This window comes from Silurus aristotelis (assembly GCF_946808225.1).
Source record: "Silurus aristotelis genome assembly, chromosome: 22".
Lineage (NCBI taxonomy): Eukaryota > Metazoa > Chordata > Actinopteri > Siluriformes > Siluridae > Silurus > Silurus aristotelis.
This window is the reverse complement of record NC_139595.1, coordinates 18,672,882-18,681,029: the sequence shown is the minus strand read 5'-3', so window position 1 is coordinate 18,681,029 and position 8,148 is coordinate 18,672,882. Positions and strand designations below refer to the sequence as shown.

At 40.6% G+C, this 8,148-nt stretch overlaps 1 protein-coding gene across 1 annotated transcript; it reads left to right on the top strand.

Moving 5' to 3' along the window:
* The first annotated feature begins 180 nt into the window (after positions 1-180).
* On the top strand, positions 181-5,293 carry urod (uroporphyrinogen decarboxylase). The gene is made up of 10 exons (XM_083526011.1): positions 181-445; positions 1,372-1,484; positions 1,880-1,959; positions 2,039-2,101; positions 2,207-2,404; positions 2,594-2,755; positions 3,294-3,431; positions 4,087-4,187; positions 4,331-4,397; positions 4,836-5,293. The coding sequence occupies exons 1-10, from the start codon at positions 423-425 to the stop codon at positions 4,998-5,000; spliced, it is 1,110 nt and encodes a 369-aa protein (XP_083382137.1). The 5' UTR covers positions 181-422; the 3' UTR covers positions 5,001-5,293.
* Positions 5,294-8,148: the final 2,855 nt, after the last annotated feature.

Here is an 8,148-nt window from a genome sequence, read left to right as displayed (position 1 = left end):
AATTATTGTACAAATATATACGTTAATATTTGTAATGTAATAATGTTTTCGATATTAATGATTAATAATGTAATTTGTATTATAACATTTGATATTTATTCAAAAACCTGAACTATAAATAATCAAATCTAATCTTGACCTGTTCTCTCGGTGAGGTCTGACTCCGCCCACTCTTGGTCATGTGACCGTTTTCAACATGGCCGCGCCCATGGGCTTGGAGGCGTAATTTCGGTTAAATAGGAAAAGCGCTTCTCATTGGGCATGTAGTGCACTGTGTAGGGTGTTATAACCTTTAATCCATACCCCAGGTAGTGCCTATGTAGGGAGTAGGGATATAAATTAAGGACACAGCCCTGTTTTTGTGGGACAGAGTTTGTGTGAAGACGCAGGGGAGAAGTAGATCTTTCGTCTGGATTCCCACGATGGAGAAAAACGATCACATCCTGTAAGTTTCTTCAGCATGAGTTTATTTCTGTGGGTCAATGTGATGGAAATGAAGGCAAATCCACCTGTTTAGAGATTATAATTCTAAGTGATCAGTCACGTGACCGCTTTATTATTATTGTTATTATTTATTTATGTATTTAATAAATGAATAATTATTAATCTCATTATCACTCTTCTAACAGTCTTATTATTCTTGTCGTTTTATTAATAGTAAAGAGTAGAAAGAATTCCTTCCTTTGTGATTTTATGATTATTATAATTGGGGAAACCCTCAAAACAAGAAGTCTGGGCTTTTTACAGAAATAAGAATCAGGTATTAAAATTAGTTTTTATCCTATTATATTTTCGAACATAACATTAAAAAGCATTGTTTCTTACACATCACATCTGATCAAAATTTGAAGAAAATGTTGATATCCATGTCTGAATATTTTTTTATTATGATTATTGATTAGTGTTCTGTTAGTAAGAATAAAGAGATCCGTCATCCATGACACCTGATCCTTCATGCAGTGTGAATTCATGACAGTTATTTCTGAGGTGTGAGAAGCTCTTATCTTGTGTCTCCTCCTTTCCCTTGTGAAGGGTGTAGATCCTGATTAGCAGAAGAATAGGGAGAGGCAGCAGCACTGGGAGATGATAACTCTCTCTCTCTCTCTCTCTCTCTCTCTCTCTCTCTCTCTCTCTCCCTCCCTCTCCCTCCCTCTTTCTCCATCTCTCCCTCTTTCTCTCTTTTTCTCCCTCTCTCCCTCATTCTCTATCTTTGTCTCTCTCTCTCTTTCTCCCTCTCTCACTCTTTCTCTCCCTCCCTCTCTCTCTCTCTCTCTTTCTCCCTCTTTCTCTCTCTCTCTTTCTCTCTCCATTGTTGGAGTTGATGGTTCGAGTGATGCGCTTTTCTAATTGCACTGTTTTTTTCCTTTGCAGCCCCAAAGACTTCCCTGAACTAAAAAATGACACATTTCTGCGAGCAGCTCGAGGTGAAGAGGTCGAGCATGTTCCTGTGTGGTGCATGAGACAAGCCGGCAGATACCTGCCAGGTGCGTGTGTGTGTGTGTGTGTGTGTGTGTGTGTGTGTGTGTGTGAGGTGTGGGTGAATATCAGCATATCAACACCGTCTGTGTTAATTATGTTCTGGGGTGTCCCAAAACTTTTGAACGTGACTCTACTGAAATCCCCATTTGGTCACTTAAATTATTATCGTTTAATTATTATATAATGATATAATGATACATGGTTAATTACTGACTGCTGGACAAAGTATTTTACAAAGTATTGGCACCCCTGTAAACCAAAGACCATGGAACTGATATTATTTGAATGTTGGTGTTTTTATTCTCAGTACAACAGTGATGTGGGTGTGGGTGTGGGTGTGTGTATGCTGAACAGATGTATAGACATAACTGCTATATAAATATATGATTTTCCTTGTCAGAGTTCAGAGAATTCAGAGCAGGGAAGGACTTTTTCCAGACGTGCCGTTCCCCAGAGGACTGCTGTGAGCTCACACTGCAGGTCAGTGACTTTACCGCACTTAAAACACGAAGATCTCAGAGTCATGAAGATCAAATATTAAACGTAATTCTTTCTTCAGCCGCTGAGACGGTTTCCGTTCGACGCTGCAATTATCTTCTCGGACATCCTGGTGGTGCCACAGGTGAGACGTTGCTTACTATATGAGCCTATTAAAACAATCAGAAACAGACGTTTCAACGCAGTTGGAACGAACGCTGCAATAATAATGCAACATAAATGTCTGTAGGCTCTGGGGATGGACGTCCAGATGCTCGCTGGAAAAGGGCCGACTTTCCCAGAGCCCCTGAAAGAGCCGGGTGATCTGCAGAGACTTCGGACCAAAGTAGACGTGGCGTCTGAGCTGGGCTACGTGTTCAGGGCCATCACACTGACGCGGCACAAACTGGAAGGCAAAGTTCCTCTTATCGGATTCAGCGGAGCGCCAGTGAGTGGACGAGGATTCGATCAATTCCAGTGTGATGATAGTTTTTTTTAAAGACATCGTATATGTATATACAGTCTGTGTGTGTGTGTGTGTGTGTGTGTGTGATCTATAATCGGTTATTGAACTATTTTTATATTAACTGGAAGACATTCATTTCTGAAGACTCCACATTTTTCCCCCAATGCGTAGTGGACTCTGATGTCTTACATGATCGAAGGCGGAGGCTCCACCACCCACTCAAAGGCAAAGCGCTGGTTATACAGACACCCCGAGGCCAGTCACGTGCTCCTCAAACGTCTTACTGACATTATCGTGGAGTATCTGGTCGGCCAGGTCAAAGCCGGCGCTCAGGTGAGAGTTCGCTTTTCTACGCTATTTGCTCTAGATTCTATTGTTTTTCCCTTTAACACGTGGAGTAACGGTGACCGTGACCCCGAGGAGCCTGATTTCACTACCAATCTCACGGTCACATTTTCACAGAGGTGCTATGAAACGAGGATCGTACCATTTTTGGTTATATGTGGTTGGAGTTTCATAGCAGGAGATCTTCCACTCCAAACCATGTAAAGCAGATCTTCATGGAGCTGGCTTTGTGCACAGGGGGAATCATCATGCTGGAACAGGTTTGGGTCTTGTAGTTCAAATGAAGGAAAAAAGTAATAAACCAGCATCCAAAGACGTCCTGTACAGTGGTGTAGCCACCAGGTTTGTGGTAACAGTTTGGGGAAGAACCACATATGACTGGAAAAGTCTGGTGTCCCAATAGTTTTGACCCTTGGTCTATATGGGTGAATTTTTACCTATGGATCTTCTGTTTTTTTTGGCCTTGCACCAATGTGGCAATATGAGGATAAAGATGATGATGATGATGAGAATTCGTGTTCTTCAGGCCCTGCAGGTGTTCGAATCCCACGCCGGCTGTCTGGGCCCGGTGGAGTTTAAAGAGTTCGCGCTGCCGTACCTAAAGGACATCGCATGCAGAGTAAAGGACGGGCTGAAGGAGGAGGGACTGGATAACATTCCTATGGTAGGTGAAGTGTCTTGAGTTTTCAGATTGAGCGGATATTCCCTCGTATCCTAAAAGTCTTTTAGTTTTATCCGAACTGAACACTGGAGGAGTTCCTGATCAAGTCTGCGTCCTCTCCGAGTTTTTGTCAGGTCACCTCGTGGCGTTTTCTTTTCTCCTCATTTGTGATTTATTCTTTATCCATATTTCTCTGGTCATGATGAAGCACAATATACATACAATTAAATAGAATCAGATGCTTCGATTGTGCTTGAAAATACACCTGTCATTTCTCAGACCGTACACTACATAAGGGTATTCTTTTTTTTTTTATAATATTTTGGAGGTGATTATTTGGTGCACTCATTTTATTACATTTTTCATTTCATAGGGTTTAAAAGACAGAATACCCATAATGCACTTTCCCATTTGTAAAGAAAAAGATCCATGATTCCACCAGAGCATTTCATTATTTTGTAGTCATGTATAACTGCTGAAATCAAGAAGGTGTGACTGGTCGTATCGCTCCATTTATATATTTTAAAAAAAGAAAAAAAGAAATTTTTGGGTTTTTTCAGAAACGTGCTGCACTTGCTAATCCTCGTCTCTAGGTGTCAGTATTGGGTAAATGTTAGGTTTTATTCTACTGACAGTGCCCTGTTTTCATGTGGATCAGGTTGTGTTTGCGAAGGACGGCCATTACGCTCTGGAGGACCTTTCCCAGTCCCACTATGAGGTGGTGGGTTTGGATTGGACCATTGACCCCCGTGCGGCACGGTGAGTCGTCCTTGCATTACGGCACATCCCGGGTTATTTATTTATGTTTACCTTGGATACTGTGCTGGGGATTTACACTTGCGCGTGTGTGTGTGTGTGTGTGTGTGTGTGTGTGTGTGTGTGTGTGTGTGTGTGTTTCACAGGAATAGGACTGGAGGAAAAGTCAGTCTGCAAGGGAACATGGACCCCTGTGCACTGTATGCTACCAAGGTAACAATTTCAACTCTCATAAGACAGAGATGCTTTCTGATGAGACAGAAGAAAGTATTACATATGAAATTATGGCTGAAAAGATCATGGGATTCAGTTCAATGTTGCTGTGAAGGTGTACGTGGCAATATTTGAGTTAGAATTGCAAGTGCTTTACTGTCACAGACATTCGTTTATTTTTTTTTTAATGATGCAACTTGTACGATCCTAAACTGGGGATTAGAAGCTTCTATTCCACCTTTTGCTTTATTGGTAAATCGTAGGTCAGGTGCTACAAAGATAACCATTGGCACCAAACGTGTCTTGGCTGATAACGGTTTATTTGCCATAAGCAAAGAATTATTACCTTATCAGAACAACACGTGTGTGTATATAGTGTGTATAGTATAAACATAGTCTACACAAATCGAAATCTATTTGTGTATGTGTTTTATTCAGGAGTGCATTTCTGAGATCGTGAAATCAATGGTGGAGGCGTTCGGCACTAGGGGCTACATCGCAAACCTTGGCCATGGTTTGTACCCTGACATGGACCCTGAGAGTGTGGGCGCGTTTGTGGAGGCCGTACACGCACACTCCCGCCGGCTGCTCAACCACAAATAAGATGTTCTGGCATGTCCAACAGCAAGAGACCGCAGTACTACACACACACACACACACACACACTATACTTAGCCTGTGTTTAATAAAAAAGAAAAGAGCTGTTGATTTCATCAGCCGTGATTACGATGACTATTAATGTATTGTAGACTTTTTTTGACCAGTGTTTGATTTGCAATCAGGACTGAAGCAAAAAAAAAAAAAAAAAAGGAATATCAGGAATGAAGTATATTTTTATTCATATATGTGTTAAATGGGTTTATATTCAACCAAATAAAGAGAGATCTTCCGGGAAATGTTTGTTTTATTTATTAATTTGATATGGAGTCAGAAGCATAAGTCACGCACTAAGACTAGAGTAAGCAGTTCTGTGGAAAATAACACAACCTACACAACTTCCCCTATTACCACTAATGCAATTAATCCATGAGGCCCGTTTGCTGTCTGTCTGGACTGAAGATGGTAATAGACGCAATTCGGATTTGCCTCAAACCACATTCACCGACGTCGTTTAGGATGCAATGGCATTCTTTTAACACTGTGTAGTTCAACACGAACGTTACAGGGACAAAATCTTTATTTTATTAGTTATTAGTTGGTTTACGTTGCAATGCTCGTGGTTATGATGATAAATTTAACAACCACGTCTACATTTACAAACTAATACCCTGTCTCTATTGGAGAAATAAATAAGCCATGTTAAATCCAGAACCTGATTAGAGGACACACGTAAACACGTGTTAACACAACAATCCAGCATGTTTTTGAGGAGTGGAAGGAAACTTAAGTATGTGGATGACACATGGACACAGAAAATTCACACAGTCAGAAACCTGAGATAAGGATAAAACCTGGGGACGATGTTGATGTAGGGGTGTAACGGTACACGGATTCGCTGCCACTTCCTGTCACCGCCAACGGATTCTTTTGTCTTTTATGTACAGCTAAAAGAATTTCTCTTCAAAGGAAAATCCGCATATAATTCCGCATATCGAGCGAGTGAATGAATAAAGGAATGAATAAATTCATGAATAAATAAATGAAATAAATAATAAAAAAGTGTCTTTTTCAGGTCAAGACATTTGTTAAAGTGTGCTGGAATAATTAGAACAGTTAAGTAGCACATATCTTTAGAAAATTCGATATTAAATGTAAAACACAGACACTCACACACTTATATACACATCTGTATACACATCTGTATCACCCAAAAGGTTATTCAATCAATTTAATTCGTGCCTGTTTAATAATTTTTTTCAATTTAATCAATATGTTAAAATTGCATTAATTTGATTTAATCTTTAGCTATTTTAATGTTCTATTTATAGCAAGCAGTCCTTTTATTTTAATCGTTTTAAAAAATGTAAACTGTTAAAAACAGACGTAAATAAAAAAAAAAAAAACGACAAGCAATTTTATGTTTTGCATTTATTTTCCATGACTGTACCGTAATTTTACTGAACCGTGAATTTTGTGTGCCGTTACACTGCCATTAACATCTAATATGAAATCTAATGAACATACGTTTTTGTTCTGAAAAAACATTCCATGCTAACAGAGGTTTCCTCAAGGAAAAGGAATGTTGTTCAATCAAACATGCCCTGGTTCCCAGTGGATATTGTTCTCTAAAGCCCTTAAACACTCGAGAATGCATTAATCTTTAAATCCAGTTGTTTTCATTTTTGAGATGGAGTTCCACAACATGTCGTGTGACCTATCAGAGGTGTCAATCCTGAAAAAAAAACACCACCACAATATTATCTGAATAAATGGAATCTGCAATCCCTAACACTTTTCAATCATGTTCGGGATTTGTGTGTTGACTCTCTCGTTGGAATCTGCTCATTTTTCTTTTTTTTGTGAATCGTATTTGTTTTTCATATCCCTGATTGCCACTGGTGCACGAATCCAATGTGAACAGGCTGCATCTCATTCTCTAGGTGTCTATTGTCTCTAAACAAACATCTCAACTGTACACAATGGGGGTGGAAAACACACACTCGCACGGCCATTGTGTATGAAATGGTAGGCAGCTGCAGTTCGTCCACACGGCATGCTGTTGTCCTTGATTGTAAGAAAAAAAAAAAAAAAATGCTGCAGTCAATTTGCTGATTAGCGCCATAGCAGTTCTAGCCCCTGTCAGTCCGAAGGGCGCAGCTGGGATTTCAGAGGCTGGGATGTACCTCATCCCTCCCACACACACACACACACACACACACACACACACACACACACACACACACACACACACACACACACACACACACACACACACATACATGTTATGAGTTACCTCAAGGGGCTCCGGACATTATTTTTAATTGCAACAATGAATCCACGCTCAGAAAAGCTCGATTCCCCAAGGTCTCCTTTAAGGACCCTTGAGGAGAATAAGCGAGAGAGAGAGAGACAGAGGGGGGTTATGGGGGTTCAGTCGCAATCTCTCAGCAAATCAGCAGGCCTGAAAATCCAATCTGCTGCAGCAGACACCATGCTGTACATCACTTGTCAGGCCCTGGCACTATCAGTGCTTTATCAGACGCAGAGGGCTTGGTCTGGGATCGATTCAAAATATTAGGGAGCGTACGGATGCTGAGGTGGAGTCTGGATGTGTTCTCGTGGCTCCTCTGCGAAATAGAGCTTGGAGAAGGGAGTGACAGGTTCTTTAAAGCATGAGCGATGATGAGTAACAGAGCAGCTTGGTGTTCGTGCCTCTGTGGATAAACAGTTATCTATAACTATCTCAGCTCTTTGTGGACTGTTTGGTTCTGCAGTCCATACAGTTCTTCGTTTCTAATACAAAATTACACTGGCATACTTTCTGTAATCCACTATCCCTCTAACTGAGCATTTCTTCTACTAAAATCCACCAGCCCAATTAAAGAAGCACAGGAAGAAGAAAATCACAGTGGCAGAACAAAGCTGAGGAAATCAGCTCCCTTAAGAGGTGAGAGAGAACCCACGCTTCATCAACATGCTTTAGGAAGCTGCTAAATTGAAACTCTGGAAAGGTATTAAATCCATGGCAGGCCAGTTTTGTAGGGCCGACACTATCCTGGAATGCCATCCTGCTGATAATAGCATCGTGAACTGCAAAGTTTTAGTAAATCATGCTGGTATAAGGAAAGTGTTTCCAAACATTTACATTTGA